Here is a 26,089-nt window from a genome sequence, read left to right as displayed (position 1 = left end):
GAGCCCCACATCACCCCCAATATACTGTATAAGCCCCCACATAGCTTCTTATACACATTTATGAGCCCCACATAGGCTTCTATATACAGTATGAGCAGGCTTCAATATACAGTATGAGCACGCTATCAGAGCATGTTGGTAGCTGTGGGGAAGGTGGGCTGCCAACCGGCCGACTCTCTGTGCGGGCTATATGGAGCAGTCCGGTGCGGCGTGTGTCCTAGATGCTGAGTTCAGATAATGGCGCCCGGCGTCAGCGCGTGCGCATATGGAGCTCTCGGTTGAGATCTCCATCTGCGCACGAGCTGCTCCATGCGCAGTTTCTTTGAAGCCAGGACCGCCGACAGAACATCTGGGACACCTGCCGCACAGGCCTGCTCCACAGCCACCAAAGCTCGAGCTGCCAGCACAGCTTCCGCTGCCAAGACAGACCCCACCAACACCACCTCTGCCTCCTGCGACTCCACACCACCACCGCTGCTGACCCCCTCCAGTAAGACAACACTGGAGTGTAAGACGGACACCATTTTTTTTATTTTTACCTTTTTTTATCTCTAAATTTGGGGTGCGTCTTATAATCTGGTGCATCTTAGAAAATGAAAAATACGGTATATGGGATTAATCAGAATCACTATAAATTATGGCCGCTGTGTACTGACTAAGTACTATGTAACATGAGAATAAATGTGATTGGCCAATTTTGAACACAACCACATCCCCAATTATAAGAGAGTGTTCACACTTTAATTTACCTTTGTTATTATTTCCCCCCTCAAAATGATTTCAGTTTGTTTCTCAATGGATTTGCCCAGATTATAAGTGACATTGAATAATTTCTGCACTTTTCTCACTTTTTTAGACACCAGACATTTTAACAGGGGTGTGCAGACTTTCCATATGCAATGTACGTGTAAAAAAAAAAAAAAAGAAAAAAGAAAAGAAAAAAAAGTCAGCTTCTATTAGCCTTTTCCTCCATAATCCTGAAGACAAGATCAAGGACCTGAACTAAGTGACGGACTGGAATTAAATGGACGCTTACAATCCCCCAGAGAGGACAAAGTGAATCTCCCATAATAGCTGCTGACCTTTCATCCCCCTCCCCGGGATGGAGCAGATGATTCTGGGGGGAGCGGATACCAGGGAGCACAGTGAGCCATCGGAGTGGGAATGAAGCATCAGAAAAGGACTTATTTTTATATTAGTTTAATGTCTTTTTATTTTTGAGACTTTTTTTTTTTCATATGATAAACTGTATTTAAAGAATCTAATTTAATAAATTAGAACTCGTCACATATTCCTACTGGCCTCTGTGTGTTTTTGCACATATGATCAGAACTCAGATGTGCAGTCTGGGCGGCATCACATGGGTCTCATTATATGGCAAAATATCAAAATATTTTACAGCAGTGTGTATATACATACATACATATATATACATACATACATATATATACATACACACACACACACACACACACACACACACTATTTTTCGGATGAGAAGACTCACTTTTCATCCCAAAAATTTGGGAGGAAAATGAGGGGTGCGTCTTAAAATCTGAATGTAACTTACCAGGTGGTGATTGAGAGGGGTCACAGGAGGCAAGGGCTCTGTGCAGCGACTGGTGCAGCTGCTGTGTGCGTCAGCCGCCGTTGCTTCTGCTGTAGTCGGCAGCAGCAACCGGCGCGGTTGCTGTGGCCGGCGCAGCTGCTGTGGTCGGCGGCAGCCGGCGAGGTACAAGCCATTCTGACAATGTCAGTGGTAAGGACTTCAAATAATGGCACCCAGAGTCCGCGCATGCGTAGATGGAGCTCTTGGCTCAAGAGCTCCATCTGTGCACGTGTTGCCTCCGGGCGCCATTTGTATGAAGCACATCTTCGGAATAACTCGTACCTCGCCGCCCCCTTCACAGAACAGAGCCAGAACGGAGCAGAGCCAGGACAGAGCAGAGCAGCACAAAGCAGAGCCGGCGCGGAGCAGAGCCTGCAGCCCCAGCACAGCAGTAAGACACCACTGGATTATGAAACAGACCACATACATACATACACATATACATTCATACACATACATACATATACATATACATATATATATATATATTTTCAAAGGCGAAGATCTGCTCGCCTACTGGATACAAAATATTAGATGTGATCAAAGAAAAAAATCTGCAGTGCACGGTAAACACTTAGAAAGAGTTAACTTACCACTGCAGATGACGTGTCCAAGGCTAAGGACGCCCAGCTTAATATTACAGTTATCAGCCCAAAACTCAACATCCTGGGGGGAAGAAAAAGAAAGGAGCATTACTATATACCTTTCCAATAAACTTACTTGACTCATCAGAGGCTCAGACATCCGTTTTGCTTCTCCACCATGCTTTACACTCCAGCTCTGCCTGGTCAGATTGGCTGCTGTATAAAAGCCCCATTCTGTCCATATGGGGTATTTTAGCCCAGTTTAAAGGGATTTTTCATCACGATTAGAAAACCAAGCCGTTTTCTTCCCAAAATATCGCCACACCTGTTAACCTGTTAATGAGTCCTGCCTCCAGGTATTACAGCTCAGCTCTATTACAGTGAATGGGGCTGAGCTGCAGTACCACACACATCCTGTGTATAAGTGTGGCGCTGTTTAGAAAAGAGGAAAGCCATTTTCTCATTTTAAATGGGGTCGGGATGCCCTAACAATCAAGGATAAGGTTAGCACTGTATTTGGAAGAAGGTGGCATTGTGTTTTTTTTTCTTAAGGTCGTACAAACCCTTTAAATAATCTAGTGGCGCAAAATGCGTCAGCGTTCCAGAATGAGTTTTAATGGGGGCAGGTCGGTTTCTTTGTGCATGACTTGTGTCAGGCAGCTGCAGAACACGTTAGCTGTGAGACCCGTGTCCGTCCTGCCCGCTCCTCTGCTTTATTATTCATGTGCACTGCAGATCTCTGGCTCCTCCGCCTCTAATTGCTCTCCTCTGGTTTTCACTCTGAATCCCGAATAAGAGTATCCGAAATCAATGGGTGCAGCAGAGAAAGCAGGAGGCAGCAAGACATAGGAGCTTGTAATGAGAGACTCCCAGGAGCATCCCGGGAGCAGATGGAAACCATCAAACCCTTTATCTGCTCCTTCATCCTTCCCCGAGACACTAAAGGCTTCCAGGATTCCTCTTATAACAAGGCAATTATCATCATACACGCTGCCGGCCCAGAACTTAACCATCACACATTACGGGGCAGGCGGCCTTAACAAGTACTATTATAAATTTACTTTAATATCTAATTTTAGATGCATTATAAATTTGATTATAGACCTACGTCAGTGGAAAAGGACATACAAGGCGCTCCACCGGTATGACAAATATCCGAGCAAATCCAAAAATGGCGCCACAGCTCTACGGGATGTGCGGTATTCCATTTTAGTTCCATTGAAAAGAATACAATGTGCTGCAATACCACACACAACCTGGGGAGGCACTGTTTGTCTCATGCTGGAAAGCCCCTTTAAGGAGTAATTTCCATCATGGCTTCTAAAGTAGATGTTCCCAAGTTCATTGGTAGTTGCAGAATTCATACCTAGAAGTCGAGCTTCCTACTTAGTTCATTTTTGCCTCCTACTGAGTGTTAAAGTGGACGTGTCTCCAAGTAAAAAGTGGCCTCCTGTGTTGCCTTTGTCTTACGGAGATTGATACCGAATATTCTGGTCTTTATTTTTTTTAAATCTGTTATACGGTTCCAGAGATACGGATCTTTACATTAATTTTCATGGTCTTTACAAGTGGGAGTGTCTCACAGGATCCTCGGGGGTGTGCCTTCTCGATGCCCAGCCCAATTTCTCTAGGAGCACCGCCTCCTTTGTAAAGATCATGAAAAATAGTACTAAATAAAAAGGACCATATCTCTGGAAGTGTATGGTGGATTTAAAGAAAACAACATCCTGAATACTCAGGGGAGCAGTGGGAATAAAATGAAAACAAAATACGCCACTTTTGACCTCGTAATAGGTCCTCTTTAAAAGACTCTTAAATGGGTCATTGTCCAATGGATCTGTAATGTGGTCTTAAAGGAGATTAATAATCTGGCTTCTAGTATGGGTCTACTCTAGATTATACTTCTTAACTCCTTCACAATTGACCGATTTTGCCCTTTCCGTTTTTTTGTTTCACTATTCTTGAAAGAGACGTAATGTTTTTTATTTTTCAGTCAATATGATCATGTGAGGGCTCGTTTTTAGCGGAACGAGTTGTACTTTTAAATTAAACCATGAGTTTTACCATATAGTGTACTGGAAAACGGCAAAAAAATTCCAAATGCGGAACAATTGCAAAAAAAAAAAAAAAAGTGCAATTGCACTATTGTTTTTGAGATCTTTTATTCACTGTGTTCCCTATATGGTAAAACTGATGTATCTATGTGATGCCTGAGGTCGGTGCGAGTTTGTAGACACCAAACATTTATAGGTTTACTTTTATATAAGGGGCTAACACAAAATCAGAAATTTGTCAGAAAAAAGTGGCGTACGTTTGCGCCACTTTCCGCGACCTCATTTTTCGGAATCTATGGCTCAGTGACTGCTTATTTTTTGCGTCTCAATGCTACGTTTTGATCGCCTGTTATTGCATTTAGTGCGAAATATGTGGCGACCAAATACCGTCATTTTGGCGTTTGGAATTTTTTTGCTGCTACGCAGTTTACCGATCAGGTTAATTGCTTTTATATTTTCATAGATCGGGCATTTATGAATGCGGCGATAACAAATGTGTGTATATATTTTATTTTTTTAACCCTTTAATTTTCAATGGGACAAAAGGGGGGTGATTTGAACTTTTAGTTTGTTTTAGTTTTTTTTTTTAAATTTTTTAGAACTTTTTTTTTTTTACATTTTTTTTTAATTTTACGAGGATCCCTAGGGGACTATAACGATCAGCAGTCTGATCGCTCATTCTTTTCGCCTGATCAGCAGAATTGATCATCTCTTGTAACAAGCAGCACTCTGCTGTTTCTTCCAGGACCTGAGTCATGCGAGCTACAGGAGTCATCACATGACCCTGTGCTACCATGTCAACCACCGGATCCACGTGATCACGTCCCATGACCTCCAGTATTGGGCGGTGAGTACGGATCTTGACAGTACCATTTAAGGGGTTAAAAGGCATGGGCGGATAGTAATTCCACTCCTGCCTAACAGGCACACGTCAGCTGTATGAATCAGCTGACGTGTGCGGATCCCCGCCTGCAGCCAGTAGCAGCAGATGGGGATTAACACTATGACCGCTAGGACGTAACTTTACTGCCCACGGTTGTTAAGGGGTTAAATCGGGAGTAAGAATTTGCAGGGATTTACTGTCTCTGACCAATGTACCACCAGAAGAGTCTGAAACCTACACTACTTTTCAAAAGAGTGTCCACATCCTGCCCAGCCGGGACTATCAGAATTTGAGACCTCCTTGAGTCTATTGCCCACTTGACCCCCAAGTCAAAATGACCAGCCCCTAAAGGCATCAACATAACATCACATACTACACGGCACTACTAGACCATCTTGATACACATTTTTTCTTCTCCACATACTACCACATCTTTCCATGGGAACTGTGGCCAAATGAGGAGCAACAAGGCTCCTACTAGATGGATCATCCTATGGTTGGGCCATTCCATATTGATGGGGTTGGTGGCCACGCAAACACACTGCAAATTCCTACTTAATCTAAGAGAGAAAAATTGTGGCATGTTCCACTGGATGAGATATTCATAGATGGCAACAGTTCCCATTTTGGGGGAAAACACAGTGATCTGACAAGGAAAAGGGGTTGGAAGACATCTTAAAGGGAATCAGCTGTTTTTTTGCCAAGTAATCTGTAAACAGCATTCTGTAGGGGTTAACACCCAGATTTCGGTGATGTTCTCTTATCAGAGTGTGTGCAGTCGTTTGCTTGCATTATTTGTTTTAGTTTCAGGAGATTATCATTGCTAGACTAGGTCAGCTCGTCCAGCACACCCCTTGCTGTGATTGGCATCTCACTGTCTACAGACATTGTACAGTTAGGTCCAGAAATATTTGGACAGTGACACAATTTTCGCGAGTTGGGCTCTGCATGCCACCACATTGGATTTGAAATGAAATCTCTACAACAGAATTCAAGTGCAGATTGTAACGTTTAATTTGAAGGTTTGAACAAAAATATCTGATAGAAATTGTAGGAATTGGACACATTTCTTTACAAACACTCCACATTTTAGGAGGTCAAAAGTAATTGGACAAATAAACCAAACCCAAACAAAATATTTTTATTTTCAATATTTTGTTGCGAATCCTTTGGAGACAATCACTGCCTTAAGTCTGGAACCCATGGACATCACCAAACGCTGGGTTTCCTCCTTCTTAATGCTTTGCCAGGCCTTTACAGCCGCAGCCTTCAGGTCTTGCTTGTTTGTGGGTCTTTCCGTCTTAAGTCTGGATTTGAGCAAGTGAAATGCAGGCTCAATTGGGTTAAGATCTGGTGATTGACTTGGCCATTGCAGAATGTTCCACTTTTTTGCACTCATGAACTCCTGGGTAGCTTTGGCTGTATGCTTGGGGTCATTGTCCATCTGTACTATGAAGCGCCGTCCGATCAACTTTGCGGCATTTGGCTGAATCTGGGCTGAAAGTATATCCCGGTACACTTCAGAATTCATCCGGCTACTCTTGTCTGCTGTTATGTCATCAATAAACACAAGTGACCCAGTGCCATTGAAAGCCATGCATGCCCATGCCATCACGTTGCCTCCACCATGTTTTACAGAGGATGTGGTGTGCCTTGGATCATGTGCCGTTCCCTTTCTTCTCCAAACGTTTTTCTTCCCATCATTCCTGTACATGTTGATCTTTGTCTCATCTGTCCATAGAATACTTTTCCAGAACTGAGCTGGCTTCATGAGGTGTTTTTCAGCAAATTTAACTCTGGCCTGTCTATTTTTGGAATTGATGAATGGTTTGCATCTAGATGTGAACCCTTTGTATTTACTTTCATGGAGTCTTCTCTTTACTGTTGACTTAGAGACAGATACACCTACTTCACAGAGTGTTCTGGACTTCAGTTGATGTTGTGAACGGGTTCTTCTTCACCAAAGAAAGTATGCGGCGATCATCCACCACTGTTGTCATCCGTGGACGCCCAGGCCTTTTTGAGTTCCCAAGCTCACCAGTCAATTCCTTTTTTCTCAGAATGTACCCGACTGTTGATTTTGCTACTCCAAGCATGTCTGCTATCTCTCTGATGGATTTTTTCTTTTTTTTCAGCCTCAGGATGTTCTGCTTCACCTCAATTGAGAGTTCCTTAGACCGCATGTTGTCTGGTCACAGCAACAGCTTCCAAATGCAAAACCACACACCTGTAATCAACCCCAGACCTTTCAACTACTTCATTGATTACAGGTTAACGAGGGAGACGCCTTCAGAGTTAATTGCAGCCCTTAGAGTCCCTTGTCCAATTACTTTTGGTCCCTTGAAAAAGAGGAGGCTATGCATTACAGAGCTATGATTCCTAAACCCTTTCTCCGATTTGGATGTGAAAACTCTCATATTGCAGCTGGGAGTGTGCACTTTCAGCCCATATTATATATATAATTGTATTTCTGAACATGTTTTTGTAAACAGCTAACATAACAAAACTTGTGTCACTGTCCAAATATTTCTGGACCTAACTGTATATAGAGAGCCTAGGGTGGGCAAGGGCAGCTTTCTTAGCCCTGCTACAAGCTAAATCTAAAAACTGTCAGAATAACTGAATCAAGTAATCTAAGTGATACATCAATGGATTCAGGCTCTTTTACTACACTATCTCGTTTTCAGATGAGGTAGCAAAAACCTGCTGATAAGATTCCTTTTAACTTTGAATGCAGCTCTAGCTGTGAGTGGAGTAAAAAGCAAAGTTTTGGCATAATGACTTCATGATAGAGCTACACGGCGACTTTGGTACCAATATCTATAGCTATTGTTACATCGCAGAGTAAAAAAGATGAATGAGGTCACATAGGGACCCCTGGAGTATCACGACTGCGATAAGCAAGTGGCAAAAGTAGGATCCACTCTTATTTTGTGACTTGCTTGTTGCAGCACCCTAACCACATTCATCTATAGTATGCTGAAATGTAGCAAAGCCACATATGTCACGGCCAAAACCACAGTCTAGCCCCTGCCTTTATTGTGATAAAAGAGCAAATTAGATAGGAAAATAGATCACATTAAGATATTGTGCTATACCCGTCCTTAGGCTGTGCCTAGTATTGCAGCACTATCCCATGCACTTGAATAGGGATGAACTGCAATACCAGAGACAGCCTAAAGATAGGAGTGGCGCTGTTTAAAGAAAGAATATAAGACCAGGAACCTGGAAACCCATGATGAGCATTATTTTAAGACCTGCCCGTATTGGAGAATTATATTCTGTACTTACGTCACAAGGAGACACTTGGAACGCTTGGCCAATCCCAGACACGTCATGAGACAGATAACGAGGTCGAAGATGAATAGAAATAGGTAAGAAAGCCATCTGAAATAGAAAAGTCTCTGTATGGTAATGCAGAATTCCTGGTAGCCCCCTTAACTATGGTTCTTGGAGCTATGTGTCCTTTTCAGCTGAGTGCCAGGCACGCTATATAGCTCTGCCCCCCAAAAATTCTGGTTCTGGTAACTAAGCGCCCTTTTCAGCTGCATGCCAGTCGCACTACATAGCTTACATTCACTCAACTCTTGTTCTAAGAGCTGTGTCCTTTTCAGCTGAATGTCAGGCACAGTATATAGCTCCACCCTCTCACTTCTGGTCCCAACATCTGCATAGCCTATACAGCTTAATTCCAGTAATGGTATTCAGCTCTATATCCGAAGGTTTGGTTTTAGCATTTGTATGTGCCCCTTCAACTCTGTTTCTAGCAGCTGTAGGTCTTTTTCAGCTGGATACTAGGCACAATAAACAGCTCCGTACTCTTTTGTCCTGAATGTCCTTTTCAGTTGGATGCCAGACAGTACAATGCTCCACCCCCTTGACCATTATTTTAGAAACTGTATGTCCTTTTCAGCTGGATGCCAGGCACAGTACAACGCTCCTCCCCATCGACCATTATTTTAGGAATTGTATGTCCCTTTCAGCTGGATTCCAGGCACAGTACAACGCTCCTCCCCATCGACCATTATTTTATGAATTATATGTCCCTTTCAGCTGGATTCCAGGCACAGTACAACGCTCCTCCCCCTCGACCATTATTTTAAAACCGTATGTCCTTTTCAGCTGGAGGTCAGGCACAGTACAATGTTCCTCCCCTTCTACATTATTTTAGAAACTGTATGTCCTTTTCAGCTGAAAGTCAGGCACAGTACAATGCTCCTCCCCTTCGACCATCATTTTAGGAATTGTATGTCCCTTTCAGCTGGATTCCAGGCACAGTACAACGCTCCTCCCCATCGACCATTATTTTAGGAATTATATGTCCTTTTCAGCTGGATGTCAGGCACAGTACAACGCTCCTCCCCATCGACCATTATTTTAGGAATTATATGTCCTTTTCAGCTGGATGTCAGGCACAGTACAACGCTCCTCCCCCTCGACCATTATTTTAAAACCGTATGTCCTTTTCAGCTGAATGTCAGGCACAGTACAATGCTCCTCCCCTTCGACCATCATTTTAGGAATTGTATGTCCTTTTCAGCTGGATACCGGGCATAGAATAAAGTTTCACCATCTAAATTCTAGTTTTTGGAGCTGTATAGTGGATGTCCTTGCTTGAAATGCATTTGACTCACAAAAGAGGCACCTTAAAAAGGTATTCTGGTTTTATGTCAACTGTGAGGGTTGTTCTACCCAGGCAACCCTAATTCCCAAGACACTATCCCCAGAGATGGCAAATACATATTCCTATAGTGAATCCTGCAGTATAGGCCTCTTCATGTAGGGGACAATATATTTTATCATACTTAAACATATATTGCCACAACTTTCTAATATTCTTTTCTTCTTAAATTCACCACTTTTTTATATACCTCTGCTTGCTTTCAGTGAATGGGAATACTAGGGTTCCTTCAGACATAGTAGTTGGGACGTGGTTTTGGCCGAGCCTAAGGGCTGCACCTACCTGTAATACTCGATGACGCTGGCCTCCCGGGCAATCATGGATAGGTTGCCGCTTGTCACCTGCCAGTTTGGTAACGTAGAAAGCTGAGCGACGACATTATTGGCCATGATCTGCATGAATCGCAGGGTCTGGACATAATCTCCATGTGCTGCAAATATCTCGTTGAGACGCAACAGGTGCTGATCCAGACTTTCCTTCATCCTGTAGCTGGTGCCAGACACCTGTTGGAAAGTGAAAAAGCTCTGAACAATGGCGCAGTGTGTAATCAGGGTCAGTTGCTACAAGTAAACGACAGAAAATTGGGTTTAAGACCACAATTTTTCACAGCGCCACACATACGGATGAGGTTGTGACTGGTACTGCAGCTCAATCCAATTCATGCTTATGGGATTAGGTTGCAGTACCACATTCAGCCACAACTATATGTATGGTGCTGTACCTAAACGGTCGTATAATATGAGCCAATCAGATAAGTCAGAGGCTGCAGCTGCATCTCCCTCCTCTCCCTTCTTCCCAGGGGAGGCAATGAGCAGGAACTATAGACTGCTGAAAGTCAAGGAAGATGTCATTTTCACCTAAAAAGATATATTACATGTAAATAACAAATGGATTCTAGTACTTTAAATTCTTTTAAAGGACTCATTTTGATCACCACAACATAAAATCCTGAAAGTTATACATTTTTGCTGAAAAGAAGAACATCATATGAGGTGAAGGACAGAAACAAGCCAGCTACGAGGGCCAAAGGTTTGGATATCCTCACTCCCTAATTTCGCCAACTCCGAGTGGGTAATTCACAGGCAGCAGAGACCGAAGCATCCCCAGGGGTTGGGGATTAAAGTCTGACGGCGAGAAAGCAGCAGTGGGGGAGGGAGGCAAGATGCCCAGCTGTTGGGTAAAAGACGCGGGCACGATAGAGAGACAGGGAGGGTGGAGGCGGCGGCGCGGTCTGGAGAGCGAGGAAATGAGAGGTGAGGACGATTACCACAGACATAATAGGTTACATCCCTGTGCACAGGAAAAGAGAATCCTTACCGAGAGCGCCTGTATAATGGGGCCATCAACAAACCCAGACAGCGAGATCTGATACCACTCCACTACAGTATAACAGTATATACTCGTGTCAATGTCGTTCCCAGTGACATCCAACATTGCATCTAACCTCGCGAGCTGCAACTACCGCCACACCAAACCTCGCGCACTGCCGCCGCCACACCCAACCTCGCGCACTGCTGCCGCCACACCCAGCCTCGCGCACTGCTGCCGCCACACCCAGCCTCGCGCACTGCTGCCGCCACACCCAGCCTCGCGCACTGCTACTACTGCTGCTGCCGTCACACCCAACCTCGCCTGCTGCCTGTCATACCCCAACCTCGCGCGCTGCTGCCACTGCCACCAACCTCACGTGTATATAATCTCTATAGTATTTAATCTGTACAGTATCTAATCTCTCTACAGTATCTAATAGCTGTGTCCCATCCCTTAAACTAATTGTTGGATATCTCATCTCACTCATACTGTCTCATACCCATGTGCTGTCTCTCCATACTCATCATCTACCTATTGTTTATCCATAGATGTTTGTGCACGCACGCAGCCATCTCCATCCCTTTCACAGGCCTCAGTAAACAGGGCCTTGCGAAATTATTCGGCCCCCTTGAATTTTTGAACCTTTTCCCACATTTCAGTCTTCAAACATGAAGATAAAAATGTTAATGTTATGGTGAAGAATCAACAACAAGTGGGACACAATTGTGAAGTTGAACAAAATGTAAAAAACAAATGACTGAAAAATGTGGCGTGCAATATTATTCATCCCCTTTAAGTTAATACTTTGTAGCGCCACCTTTTGCTGCGATTACAGCTGCAGTCGCTTGGGGTGTGTGTCTATCAGTTTTGAACATCGAGAGACTGAAATTCTTGCTTTGCCAATAGCTGGAGCTGAGTGAAGTTGGATGGAGAGTGTTTGTGAACAGCAGTTTTCAGCTCTTTCCACAGATTCTCGATTGGATTCAGGTCTGGACTTTGACTTGGCCATTCTAAAACCTGGATACGTTTATTTGTGAACCATTCCATTGTACATTTTGCTTTATGTTTGGGATCATTGTCTTGTTGGAAGAGAAATCTCCGTCCCAGTCTCAGGTCTTTTGCAGACTCCAACAGGTTTTCTTCAAGAATGGTCCTGTATTTGGCTCCATCCATCTTCCCATCAATTTTAACCATCTTCCCTGTCCTTGCTGAAGAAAAGCAGGCCCAAACCATTATGCTGCCACCACCATGTTTGACAGTGGGGATGGTGTGTTCAGGGTGATGAGCTGTGTTGCTTTTACGTCAAACACATCATTTGGCATTGTGCACAAATAGTTCGATTTTAGTTTCATCTGACAAGAGCACCTTCTTCCACATGTTTGGTGTACTCCCAGGTGGCTTGTGGCAAGCTTTAAACAACACTTTTTATGGATATCTTTGAGATATGGCTTTCTTCTTTCCACTCTTCTATAAAGGCCAGATTTGTGCAGTGTATGACTGATTGTTTTCCTATGAACAGACTCTCCCACCTCAGCTGTAGATCTCTGCAGTTCATCCAGAGTGATCATGGGCCTCTTGGCTGCATCTCTGATCAGTCTTCTCCTTGTTTGAGATGAAAGTTTGGGTCTTGGTAGATTTGCAGTGGTATGATATTCCTTCCATTTCAATATGATCGCTTGCACAGTGCTCCTTGGAATGTTTAAAGTTTTGGAAATCTTTTTGTAACCAAATCCGGCTTTAAAACTTCTCCACAACAGTATCACGGACCTGCCTGTTGTGTTCCTTGGTCTTCATGATGCTCTCTGCGCTTTAAACAGAACACTGAGACTATCACAGAGCAGGTGCATTTATACGGAGACTTGATTATACACAGGTGGCTTATATCCCCCCCCCACCGCCACTGCTACCGTCTCCAATGACACCCCACCACGCTGCCTCTACCCTCCCATCCCCCCATGCTAGGTGCTCAGTCACACACAGTATGTAGTATACACACATGCTGGCTCCGCTGCCCTCATGCTGCTCGGTCACACACACAGTTTATACACACAGTACACCCACTGGCTCCGCCACCCTCATGCTGCTCGGTCACACACAGTATATACACACAGTATATAGTATATACACAAACTGGCTCCGCCTCCCTCATGCTGCTCAGTCACACACACAGTATATACACACAGTATATAGTATATACACAAACTGGCTCCGCCTCCCTCATGCTGCTCAGTCACACACACAGTATATACACACACACAGTACACACGGTATATAGTATATACACACACACACTGGCTCCGCCACACTCATGCTACTCGGTCACACACACAGTATAAACACACAGTACACGGTATATACACACATTGGCTTTGCCGCCCTCATGCTGGGTGCTCGGTCACACACACACAGTATATGCACTTTGTACACACACACACACTGCGTGCGTGTGGCAGAGCATTGCAGCCGTGCGTGTGGCAGAGCGTGCGTGTGGCAGAGCGTGCGTGTGGCAGAGCGTGTGTGTGTGTGTGTGTGTGTGTGTGTGTGTGTGTGTGTGTGTGTGTATGTATGTATGTATGTATGTATGTATGTATGTATGTATGTATGTGTGTGTGTGTGTGTGTGTGTGTGTGTCAGAGAATTGCGGGAGAGAATGTGGCAGAACATTGCGGGTGGGCGTGCATGCGGCAGAGCATTGCTGGACCGGGGCGTGCAGAGCGCTATGTGCGGAGCACTATGCAGCTGTCCTTGGTGACACTTTAGACATTTGTGGTCACTAACAAAATGGCTCCACGCTGATACTAAACTACGTCTTCCCTTATCCTTTTGGAAACACCCAGATTGGGAGGGGAGGTGACATCACACACATGAGAGCAGATTCTGCTCACTTTTACTGCAGCTGTAATGTGAGCTAGTTCTACAGTAGGATATCTGTAGGATTTCAGCAACTGCTCCCCCTAGTGTTTAATGAGTAGAAAATATCATTTTTTTTTATATTTTACTCAATTAAAAACAAATAATATTTAAACAAAACATTAATACTTTACATTTTTTCAGTTATTGAAATTATTTTTTTTTTGGATGACACCTTCCCTTTAAATTCCGAACTTAAGGGAAATGCACATATTTAGTAAAAAAGACATGTTAGAAAATCAGGAAAAGGGTGCGTTTTTCCTAACAATGGCGCCACTTTATGGGCCATTTCAAATCAATTGACTGGAATGAGGATGGATCTGCAATACCAGACTTGCCCATGGACAGTAGAGGTGCCATTTTTTCACTTTTCTTTCAAATCTCGTAAATCCCTTTAAGAATGAACGTCTCCCCTCTGTCTTTAAAGCTTCAGCATTCATCCCCGGGTCTCTCCTCTTAGACAGATGGCTCCGAAGAGACCACTCAACGCTCTGCAACAGATTCTGTTTCTCCATTAGTCACAGTCCGGAGGAATTTCACAGAAGTTGAGTTCAGCTATTGTGCTGCTCGCTCTCCGCGGCGTTTCCAGCCACAGCTGCCAGTATCACTCATTTCCGCCAGGCGCAAAGTAAAAAAAAATAATTACCCAACAACACATGGACAAAGGCGACACATATGCCTTCTCCACAATTTACGGCCAGTGCGATGAGAGGCACATATTTTTTTTTTGGCACTTACCAGGCTGTCAATTCCTGCGAGGGTATGATTGGCATCATCCAAGGAGTACGTCAGCTGGTAGACGCCATCATTGGTCTCGCTGTTTCCATAGAAACCAATGCCAACTGCAGCACTGCAAAACACAAAGTGCAAGAGGGGGAGTCAATATTTATCCCTGGGGTCCAACAATAGTTTATATTAATTAGAAAAAAAAAAAGGGGGTGAACAATGGTTTAATGACCTTCAAAATCGAATACCCGTGACTACTACAATAATAGCGTATTGCAACTTAGGCATTTCAATTCTTTAAGTGAAAACTTTCCTAAACGCCTATGTACATTAACTATTTGTGCACCAGACGCTAGTTCTGGTCACAGAAGACTAAACTACTACTTTTCACACGAGAAGAAAAAGCCACGTCCTGTCACACAAGAAGACCGCTAGATCCCATCATTCAACAAGAAGCTACACCTTGTTGTACAAGGCAGCTGCTTCCTGCCGCGCGCGAAGCTGCTCCGCTCCCTGCCGCGCGCGAAGCTGCTCCCTGCCGCGCGCGAAGCTGCTCCCTGCCGCGCGCGAAGCTGCTCCCTGCCGCGCGCGAAGCTGCTCCCTGCCGCGCGCGAAGCTGCTCCCTGCCGCGCGCGAAGCTGCTCCCTGCCGCGCGCGAAGCTGCTCCCTGCCGCGCGCGAAGCTACTTCCTGTATAGGATTCTATGGTAATGTACAATGTGAATTGTAACATGTTGTTAGTGATCTACTTTGTTGTGCAAGACAGTAGGATAAGTGAAAGATCATATTTGGGACTAGCCCAGAGTGGGAGGGGATAGGCTGAAGGGACATAAGACAGTTTCCTGTCAGGAGGTCAGATAGGGCCCAGCTTGCAGTAGTGACGGACCTACGGTATGGCTGGAAAACAGAGACGCATAGTTTGGGTGTCCCGAAACAAAGAGGAGACCAAAGCTGTGGATAACGAGATCCTGGAGAGAGACAGTTGACCAAGATACAGAGTGATGAACAGAATATAGGGGTCCTGAGAAAGGACGCCAGAAAGCGGGCCAAGACTGAACAGAAGCGCGAGACAAAGTTAGTGCCCCGGAGCTAAGCGTCAGAGCTAGACACTAAGTTTGGCCATATTGGCAAATCAGCTCCTTTAAGAAGGGGACAAGACGCGGAACAGTGGCTGGAAGATATGACTTTCATGGACTGTACTGTGGTGCTAAGCTTGGTAATGGTTAAGCAAGTGATACAAATGGGGGCATGAACAAGGGAGTGTAAATAAGTAAAGAAATTGTTTAGAGATGCCGTGTGTTCAAGATGAAACATACGCAAAGTTGTGTACATGCTATCCAATGTACAGTATATCTCAAAAGTGAGTACACCCCTCACTTTTTTTTTTTGTAAACATTGTGTTATATCTTTTCCTGGGACAGCACTGCAGATATGGCACTTTGATACAATGTGAAGTAGTCAGTGTACAGCTTGTATAACAGTGATGAGTGAGCACTATCATGTTAGGATGCTCTGACGGTCTTGATTCGTGAACAGAGTATAATGGAAGTCAATAGGGAACTCTAGCATTTTTTCTGGAAGATCTTCTGGAAAAATACTAGCGTTCCCCATTGACTTCGATTATAGTAAACTGGGTGTGCCCTCCAAGTAACGCCACACAGCCATCAATGTCTAAGTTGCTAGCAACGATAGTAAGTACACCCCTAAGTGAAAATGGCCATCTTATGCCCAATTAGCCATTTTCTCTCCCCGGTGTCATGTGACTAATTAGTGTTACAAGGTCTCAGGAGTAAATTGGGAGCGGGGGTGTTATCGCTCACATACTCTATCATACTGGTCACTGGAAGTTCGACATGGCTCCTCATGACCAAGAATTCTCTGAGGATCTGAAAAAAAAAAAAAAAAGAATGTTGCTCTACAAAAAGATGACCTAGGCTATAAGAAGATTGCAGACACTCTGAAACGGAGCAGCAGCATAGTGGCCAAGACCATACAGAGATTTAGCAAGACAGATTCCACTCAGTACAGGTCTCGCCATGGTCGACCAAAGAAGCTGAGTATGTGCTCAGTGTCATAACCAGAGGTTGCCTTTTCAAAATAGACATGAGTGCTGCCAGCATTGCTGCAGAGGTTACAGGGGAGGGGGTTCCGCCTGTCAGTGCTCAGACCATATGCTGCACACTGCATCAAATTGGTCGGCATAGCTGTCATCCCAGAAGAGGCCTCTTCTAAAGATGATGCACAAGAAAGCCGCAAACAGTTTGCAGAAGACAAACAGACTAAGAACAGGGATTACTGGAACCACGTCCTGTGGTCTGATGAGACCAAAATAAACTTATTTGGTTCAGATGGTGTTAAGTGTGTGGTGGAAACAAGGCGAGGAGGAAAAAGACAAGTGTGTTCTGCCTACAGTCAGGCACGGTGGTGGCAGCATCATGGTTTGGGGCTGCATGAGTGCTGCTGGCTGTGGGGAGCTGCAGATCATTGAGGGAATCATGAATGCCAACATGTACTGTGACTACTGAAGCAGAGCACGATCCCCTCCTTTCATATTCCAACATGCAGCCGAAATCATTGGCATCATGGGGCCTGATAGAGGCGTATCGCCTCCCTAGCAAAAGTCCACACACCCAGGTAGGACACCTTCCTTCATGTAACGTGGCGGGGCGCAGCAGATGACTACCTCGCCCACGGCTACCATCCTGAGTCACATGAGTGACAGCTCTAGTTTCATGCCCTATTCTATGAAAATATTTAAATCTCCATACACACTTAAAGAATAAAAAACAATGTTCACTAAAACACTATTAAAGGGTGCAAGTATTTGGGGTTACAAAAAAATATATATTTTTTTCAGTTAGGTTTCATTAAAAATGTTTACACCTTGTAGCTTTTACAGGCTCTTAGTTCCTGCACATACAACTTTGATGTGGTCATAACTTCGGCTGAGAGGAGCTCAGAAACAGACAAAAGAGTTACAAACTGCCTGAAAAAAATGTTCTAATGAGCTCACTCACAGACTCTCAGTTAACTCATTCTACAGCCAGCAATAGATAGTGCAACACAGAGGTTGCAGAATGCAAACAAAGCCAAATTTTTAGGCTTTGGTGGGCTGAGGGGGGAAAAACACCTTTTGATGGAATCTCATCCAGCCCACAAGTACTCTGTACTGATGAGGGGGTAAGAACCTCAAAACAGCAGTCTAAAATTGGTTGTCTCGTTTGGTTAATATTCCCAGTTGATTTTCATGGCTTTTTTAGGAATGTGTCAGTTGCTTACAGAGAAGACACCAATAGGTCGCATGATAGAAAGGCAGTTTTCTTCCTAATTTGTATACTCTTTCCCATGAAGCATGGATCTCCTTAATGGGAACGAGAACCCCTCTGAAGTAGGTTAGCTGGCTCTATGGACACCGGTGTATGCAATGCTTGGTCTGGAGAGTCGTCCAAGCTACCACAGCCCACAAGGATCATAGTGTGCATGCATGGTCTGGAGAGTCGTCCAAGCTACCCCAGCCCACAAGGACCATAGTGTACATGCATGGTCTGGAGAGTCGTCCAAGCTACCCCAGCCCACAAGGACCATTGTGTACGAGCATGGTCTAGAGAGTCGTCCAAGCTACCCCAGCCCGCAAAGACCATAGTGTACATGCATGGTCTGGAGAGTTGTCCAAGCTACCCCAACCCACAAGTGCCATACTGTACATGCATGGTCTCAAGAGTCGTCTAAGCTATCACAGCCCACTAGACCCATACTGTACATGTATGGTGTGGAGAGTTGTCCAAGCTACCCCAGCCCACAAGGACCATACTGTACATGCATGGTCTCGAGAGTTGTCTAAGCTATCACAGCCCACTAGACCCATACTGTACATGTATGGTGTGGAGAGTTGTCCAAGCTACCCCAGCCCACAAGTACCATACTGTACATGCATGGTGTCGAGAGTTGTCTAAGCTATCACAGCCCACTAGACCCATAGTGTACATGCATGGTCTGGAGAGTTGTCCAAGCTACCCCAGCCCACAAGGACCATACTGTACATAATGAAAACCTGTTATATTCCAGATAGGATCTGCCTATTCTCTCCTGGTCCCGCTCCCCAGTCCAACCTGCTCAGGCGCTGCCTAAATAATTGAGCCTTCGGTGAATCTTTTGTACAGAGGGAGATAGCGCACGCTGCTATTTTAAGGCATGACTGCTAAAAATCGCCCTGAGGTTTTGTTATATAACGAGCTCCTTCTGACAGCCCATTCACAGGCTCGGAGCTGAATCTCCGCACCCTCCCCTCCCCCGACCGATCCATGCCTGACATCTCTAAGTGACAATAATCAATGGCACAGATTCGTTTTCCCAGTAATTCACAGGGTTCACGTAAAGATTAGTCTATCGCAATGTGAAGATAAAAAGGAGACGGACAGTGTAAAAGTAGAAAAATCAGATAGGATCATCCGTATCCGCGCTCTGAAATCCAGGGACAGTCATTACTATTATCTTTTTTAGGTGCAGATAATTAATTTAAATCTCCCAATTACCCTTTATGTAGGGAGGCTTCTTACCTTTTATTTTTAATTTTTATGTACAGTATTTGTTAATGTTTCTAGTTTTCAATCTTCACATGCAAAAAAAAAAATATGTACGGTATTTTCTTATGGTTCACTTTTGGAGACTATTTTTAATTCTTAAATGTATGTAATTGGGGTCAAATATACATTTTTGCAATTGTGTTTCATAAAAAAAGTGCATCATTTGCCTTCTATAGGCCACACACTATTGATGGCAGCAGAATGAGTTAACAGAGAATCAGTCAGTAAGCTTTTTTGATAATATAGGAGAGTTTGTAACTGTATTTCTGAGCTCCTCTCAGCTGATTAATGGCCACAGGCCACATCAAAGAGAAGTGTCCAGGGAAACAAATGGCATGGAAAAGCAAAAATGCAAAATTTTTAACGAATAGCAATACCCAATTTTTTTTTTTAGATACAGTTGAAACCAGACGTTTCCCTTCGCTCTCTCAATAGACACATCTCCATGTTATTGCGAAAGACAGAGCGCGAAAAAAAGAGGAGGAAAAAAAAGAGGAAAAAAAAAAAGAGGAAAAAAAAAAAGAGGAAAAAAAAAAAGAGGAAAAAAAAAAAAGAGGAAAAAAAAAAAGAGGAAAAAAAAAAAGAGGAAAAAAAAAAAGAGGAAAGAAAAAAAGGAAAAAAAAGGAAAAAAAAGGAAAAAAAAGGAAAAAAAAGGAAAAAAAAGAGGAAAAAAAAGAGGGAAAAAAAGAGGGAAAAAAAAGAGGGAAAAAAAAGAGGGAAAAAAGAGGGAAAAAAAGAGGGAAAAAGAGAAAAAAAGAGAAAAAAAGAGAAAAAAAGAGAAAAAAAGAGAAAAAAAGAGAAAAAAAGAGAAAAAAAGAGAAAAAAAGAGAAAAAAAGAGAAAAAAAGAGAAAAAAAGAGAAAAAAAAGAGAAAAAAAAGAGAAAAAAAAGAGAAAAAAAAGAGAAAAAAAAGAGAAAAAAAAGAAAAAAAGAGGAAAAAAGAGAAAAAAAGAGAAAAAAAGAGAAAAAAAGAGAAAAAAAGAGAGAAAGAGAGAAAGAGAGAGAGAGAAAGAGAGAAAGAGAAAGAAAAAGAGAGAAAGAAAAAGAGAAAGAAAAAAGAGAAAGAAGAAAAAAAAAGAGAAAAAAAAAGAGAAAGAAAAAGGAGAGAAAAAAAAAAGAAAAAGAAAAAGGAGAAAAAAAAAAGAGAGAAAGAAAAAAAGAGAAAGAAAAAGAGAAAGAAAAAAAGAGAGAAAAAAAAAAGAGAGAAAAAAAAAAAGAGAAAGAAAAAAAGAGAAAAAGAAAAAAAGAGAAAAAGAAAAAAAGAGAAAGAAAAAGAGAAAGAAAAAGAAAGAGAGAGAAAGAAAAAGAGAAAGAAAAAGAAAGAGAGAGAAAGAAAAAGAAAGAACGAAAAAAAGAAAGAAAGAAAAAGAGAAAGAAAAAGAGAAAGAAAGAAAAAGAGAAAGAAAAAGAGAAAGAAACAGAGAAAGAGAAAGAAAGAAAGAATGAGAAAAAGAGAAAGAAAGAGAAAAAAAGAAAAGGAAAGAAAGAGCGATAGCGAGAGAGACAGAGACAGAGAAAGAAAGAGAGAGAGGTCTTTGTTGCTGTGTGCATTTGCAAATATTAATCTGGCTTTTTTTATGTTTCATTTGGAGTAATCGCTTCTTCCTGGCAGAGTGGCCTTTAAGTCTGTGTTGATACAGCACTCGTTTCACTGTGGATAATGACACAATCTTACCAGCTTCCGCCAGCATCTCCACAGGGTCTTTTGCTTTTATTCTTGGGTTGATATACACATGTATGACCAAAGCATATTCATCTCTGGTACGCAGAACCTGTCTCCTTCATGAGCGATATGATGGATGAACATTCCCATCTTTTTGTACTTGCGTATTCAGGTATCTGGAAATTGCACCCAAGAATGAACCACAATTCTCTCCCTGAGATCTTGGCTGATTTCTTTTGACTCTCCCATGATGCTAAACAAAGAAGCAGTGTGTTTCAGGTGTGCATTAAAACACATCCACAGGTGGGTTTCTAACTTAGATGTTGTCAATAAACCTATCAGAAGCTTCCAAAGACATGACATCATCATATGGGCTGTATATAGTGTGTCTACCACCATTAACTTGAGAACGGCGGCAGCTATAGGCATAGAAGTGGTGTCTAGGTATAGTAAAGAAGCCATGCGATACACAATGAAACCACCTATAGCGCCACCTGGTGGAAAACAACGGAGTTAGCATTTTTATCTTGAAAACGGAATGAGGTAGAGAAAAAAAGTGAATTAAAAAACTGTAGGGCACCATCAACTCAATACGAATCAACACCTTGCATACAGAAATGCTATGATATGAAACCCATGACCCTCCCCAAAACATTGAATGCTGGTCACGCATATGACTCTCATTTAACTTTGATGCTGAAAGTGGCCACCGTCAGCTGCAATGCACATCTGGACTCTGGACAGCATACTGTATCTTGCTGCATGTTGTGCAATATGGTAGGTGACACGTTTGCACAAGCATCTGTGATACGTCGACGTAGGTCCTACAATGTTGGTGGAGGGGTCACATACACCTGCTGTTTGATGTGACCTCACAGAAAGAAGTCCAATGGGGTCAGGTCAGGTGAGCGTGGAGGCCACTCTACGCAGCCACCATACCCAGTGACTTGTAGGAAGGTCTCCATGAGGTATCGCTTCACGTCCGCAGTCTTGTGAGTTTTACATGTTCTAATCATAGCATTTCAGCATGCAAGGTATCGATTCGTATTGAATGATGATGCCCTACAACTTTGTAATTCACTTTTTTTCTGTATCTCGTTCCGTTTTCGAGATAGAAATGCCAACTCCGTTGTTTTCCACCAGGTGGCGCTATAGGTGCTTTCATTGCGTAGCGAATGGCTACTTTACTATACCTAGACACCACTTCTATGCCTATAGCTGCCGCCGTTCTCAAGTTAATGGCGGTGGACAGGATATGGCTGGACACACTATATACACACACACACACACACACACACACACACACACACACACACACTCACACACACACACACACGTAAAAAAAGGAAATCTAAGTTAACATTGAAAGCGCAACATTTGCTTACTTTTTGGCATGTTCTTGCAAAATCTTACCCAATCCTCCCCAGCACCCCTCCAAAAAAAATAAAAATAAAATTGACACACTTGGCAGATATGGAATAGAGTTACAGCATAGGTTTTTACAGTGTATTCCTCTTTAACTTACCATAATTTTAAATTGTATACTATTTTACTTAGAATTATTCTATAAAAAATTATTTTTGTTGTTTTACTTTTCAATGTAAAGATTATTTTTTTTTATTTATAAAATATTCAGTTCTAGATTGTATATATGCAGTTGATATTTTCATTTAAAAAAGGTATTTCTACATTATTTTTCACAATTTTCTGCTAAAATACATAAAATTGGTAGTTTTACAGTTTTGTGTGGAATATATGTATTTTTTTTAAAGAAAGGCTACATAGAATAAACTGATTTGAAAGGAAACATTCTACTTGTTATTATGTAATACAATTCAAGAGGACAAGAGTTTTTTTAGGTGCAAAAAAATACAAAAGTTTATTCAAACACACAGTGAGGATGAACATCCGGGACATCATTAAAACATGTTAATAAAATATAGTGCACGGACAATCCCAATAAAGTAAATAATCAATAAATGATCAAACAACCTCAATCATGTTGGTTCATAATCATGTAGTCATGCACTGCGGGTCACAGTATGGTTTTGTGGAGTTTTCTCCCTCTAATTGTTATTATGTAATGTGGAGTTTCCACATCAGACATTTCCATAAAACAAGGTTTTATTAGATTAGGATTCAAGTCTGGGCTTAGCACTCCATTTGCATTATTAGGTCTTGGCCTAAAAATGCGGCAGGACTTATTTTACTTGCTGTGCCCCACTGTGCAATTCCCTGTCAAAATAAAAATTTCTTATTCTAAAGCGAGGAAATTGAGCTTTTCAGAATACAAGCAACATTTGGGGCCATTTAAATGGGTCTTCCCAGTTGATGGAAAAATAATAGAGAGACAGAGACCCGGATTCCAGCGATGTATCACTTAGTGCAGCAGCGTGTGATAGAGGCAATTCTGCTGCAGATCAAGCAGAGCTCAAAATGCTGAGCTGTGTATAACCCCACCCACACCACTAATTGGCATCTTATTGTTAACATACAATGTACACGAAGGGGCGTGATACCATGGAAAGCATGTAGACGCCCACAGAGCGATGAGACGCCCATGGAGCTAGAGACCCTATCATTTACCTAGGACATATGAAAGTAATAAAATGTTATTTTATTACTTTCATATTACACAATATAACAACACAGGGATGGGTAGGAAGGGGTTACTAGCTCACACAGGCTGCAGCTTGTAGGTCAGAACGCTTTTTTGACCTGACAGGTTCCCTTTAAGAACGCTGAGAAACATTTCATCTTTATACCCTCAACCACAGTCCCTCGAAGGGACCGATCTCAGCAAGTCATATTAATACTTAATTAGCTTGGCATCCTTAAAAAAAAAACTAAAAACAGGTCCTGACCCAGAGGAGCTGACAATCTCGGCAGCCTCTTCTGTCAAGCTGCCAGCATGTTCCTCTCCCTTCAGCATTTGTCTAGACGCTGATAAGGTAATGCTGCTCCTAGAAGTATTCTGGACCCTGAGTGCCAAGGAAGATGGAATCAGCCGCAATTCTGATGATGAAAGACAAATTATTGGGAGTGAAGGTCATTACGAAACTGGACACTTTGTTATGCCTACTGCAAATCCTGGGGACAGGGCATGACGCAAGTTCTGCTGCCATAGACCCTGCACAAGGTTACATACAGTATCAGTTTTGCCACTGCTGATCTGTTCTGCTGGAGTCACAGTACACATACAAGAGCATCTCAAATTAGAATATCATTAAAAAGTTACTTTATTTCAGTAATTCAATACAAACAGGGAAACGCATATATTAGAGTCATTACACACAGAGGGATCTATTTCTATATATTATATAGACTCATTACACACAGAGGCATCTATTCCTATATATTATACTAGCTGTACTACCCGGCATCGCCCGGGTTAATAACTGCTGTGAACAAAACAGAATGTATTAACAAAAATGTATTCTGCACACAAAAACCACAAAACAAATATAAATGTAATTATAATGTCTGTCTCCCCCTCTGTATATATCGCTCTGTCTCTTTCCCTGCGTGTCTGTCTCTTTCCCTGCGTGTCTGTCTCTTTCCCTGCGTGTCTGTCTCTTTCCCTGCGTGTCTGTCTCTTTCCCTGCGTGTCTGTCTCTTTCCCTGCGTGTCTGTCTCTTTCCCTGCGTGTCTGTCTCTTTCCCTGCGTGTCTGTCTCTTTCCCTGCGTGTCTGTCTCTTTCCCTGCGTGTCTGTCTCTTTCCCTGCGTGTCTGTCTCTTTCCCTGCGTGTCTGTCTCTTTCCCTGTGTGTCTGTCTCTTTCCCTGCGTGTCTGTCTCTTTCCCTGGCTGCATTGTGACACGCCAACATTCCATTTAAGGGCGTGGCTGCGCATTCTTCTGAAGTAATGGCTGCACTGTGGCTCCCAGCTCCATTCGCTTTAATTAAGGCAGGTTTTTTGGTGAATAACTGTAAAGAGCGGGGTTAAAATTTCCCCTCAAAACATAGCCTATGACGCTCTCGGGGTCCAGACGTGTGAGTGTGCAAAATTTTGTGGCTGTAGCTGCAACGGTGCAGATGCCAATCCCGGACATACATATACATACACACACGCACGCGCGCACACATGCGCACACACACACGCACACTCAGCTTTATATATTAGAGTCATTACACACAGAGTGATCTATTCCTTTATATTATACTAGAAGGTGGCCCGATTCTACGCATCGGGTATTCTAGAATTTACGTATTGTGTAGTTAATGTATGATTTTTGTGTACATATTATATATATATATATATATATATATATATATATATATATATATATGTTGTTGTGTGTAGCTACCAAGTTTTTGTGTAGGGCGCTGTACATGTACTGGGTGTTGTGTGGGTGTGGCGGGGGGTGAGAGCGGTGTTGTTTGTGTGTTGCGTTGTGTGTGTTGCGTTGTTTGTGGAACGCTGTGTGTCTGTAGCATTGTGTGTGTTGCGCAGTTTGTGTGGGTGTGGGGTGTGTGTGTGTTTTGGGGGGAGGCATGTTTTGTGCAATGTGTGTGTTGTGCGGTATGTGAGTATATTTGTGTGTGTCGCGGTGTTTGTGTGTTGGGTGTTGTGTGTGTGCGGCGTTGTCTGTGTGTGTGGGTGTCTGTGTAGGGCGGTGTTTGTGGTTCCCAGTGTGTGTGTGGTGTGTTGTGCAGTGTGTGTGTGTGTGTGTTGTGCAGTGTGTGTGTGTGTGTGTGTGTGTGTGTGTGTGTGTGTGTGTGTGTTTTGGGGGGAGGTGTGCACCCCCCATCGTGCTCCATCCCCCATGCTGCGCACTCCCCATTGTGCGCCATCCCCCATGCTGCGCACTCCCCATTGTGCTCCATCCCCCATGCTGCGCACTCCCCATCGTGCTCCATCCCCCATGCTGCGCACTCCCCATCGTGCTCCATCCCCCATGCTGCGCATTCCCCATCGTGCTCCATCCCCCATGCTGCGTATTCCCCATCGTGCTCCATCCCCCATGCTGCGCACTCCCAAACGTGCTCCATCCCCCATGCTGTGCACTCCCCATCGTGCTCCATCACCCATGCTGCGCAACCCACATCGTGCTCCATCCCCCATGCTGCGAACTTCCCATCGTGCTC

General features: G+C 43.2%; 1 protein-coding gene across 1 annotated transcript in view; it reads right to left on the bottom strand.

Moving 5' to 3' along the window:
- Positions 1–26,089, bottom strand: part of TTYH2 (tweety family member 2) — a 116,444-nt gene that overhangs the window by 28,341 nt on the left and 62,014 nt on the right. The window contains exons 3-6 of the mRNA XM_075350685.1: positions 14,771–14,882; positions 10,094–10,314; positions 8,422–8,517; positions 2,203–2,275 (exon numbers count right to left, since the gene is read on the bottom strand). Of these exons, the coding sequence (XP_075206800.1) occupies positions 2,203–2,275; positions 8,422–8,517; positions 10,094–10,314; positions 14,771–14,882 (502 nt within the window). The remainder of the gene's footprint in view (positions 1–2,202; positions 2,276–8,421; positions 8,518–10,093; positions 10,315–14,770; positions 14,883–26,089) is intronic.

The sequence above is a fragment of the Anomaloglossus baeobatrachus genome, chromosome 5, assembly GCF_048569485.1.
Source record: "Anomaloglossus baeobatrachus isolate aAnoBae1 chromosome 5, aAnoBae1.hap1, whole genome shotgun sequence".
In the NCBI taxonomy this organism is placed as follows: domain Eukaryota; kingdom Metazoa; phylum Chordata; class Amphibia; order Anura; family Aromobatidae; genus Anomaloglossus; species Anomaloglossus baeobatrachus.
The sequence above is the reverse complement of the archived record's forward strand: the minus strand, read 5'-3'. Positions and strand labels throughout refer to the sequence as shown.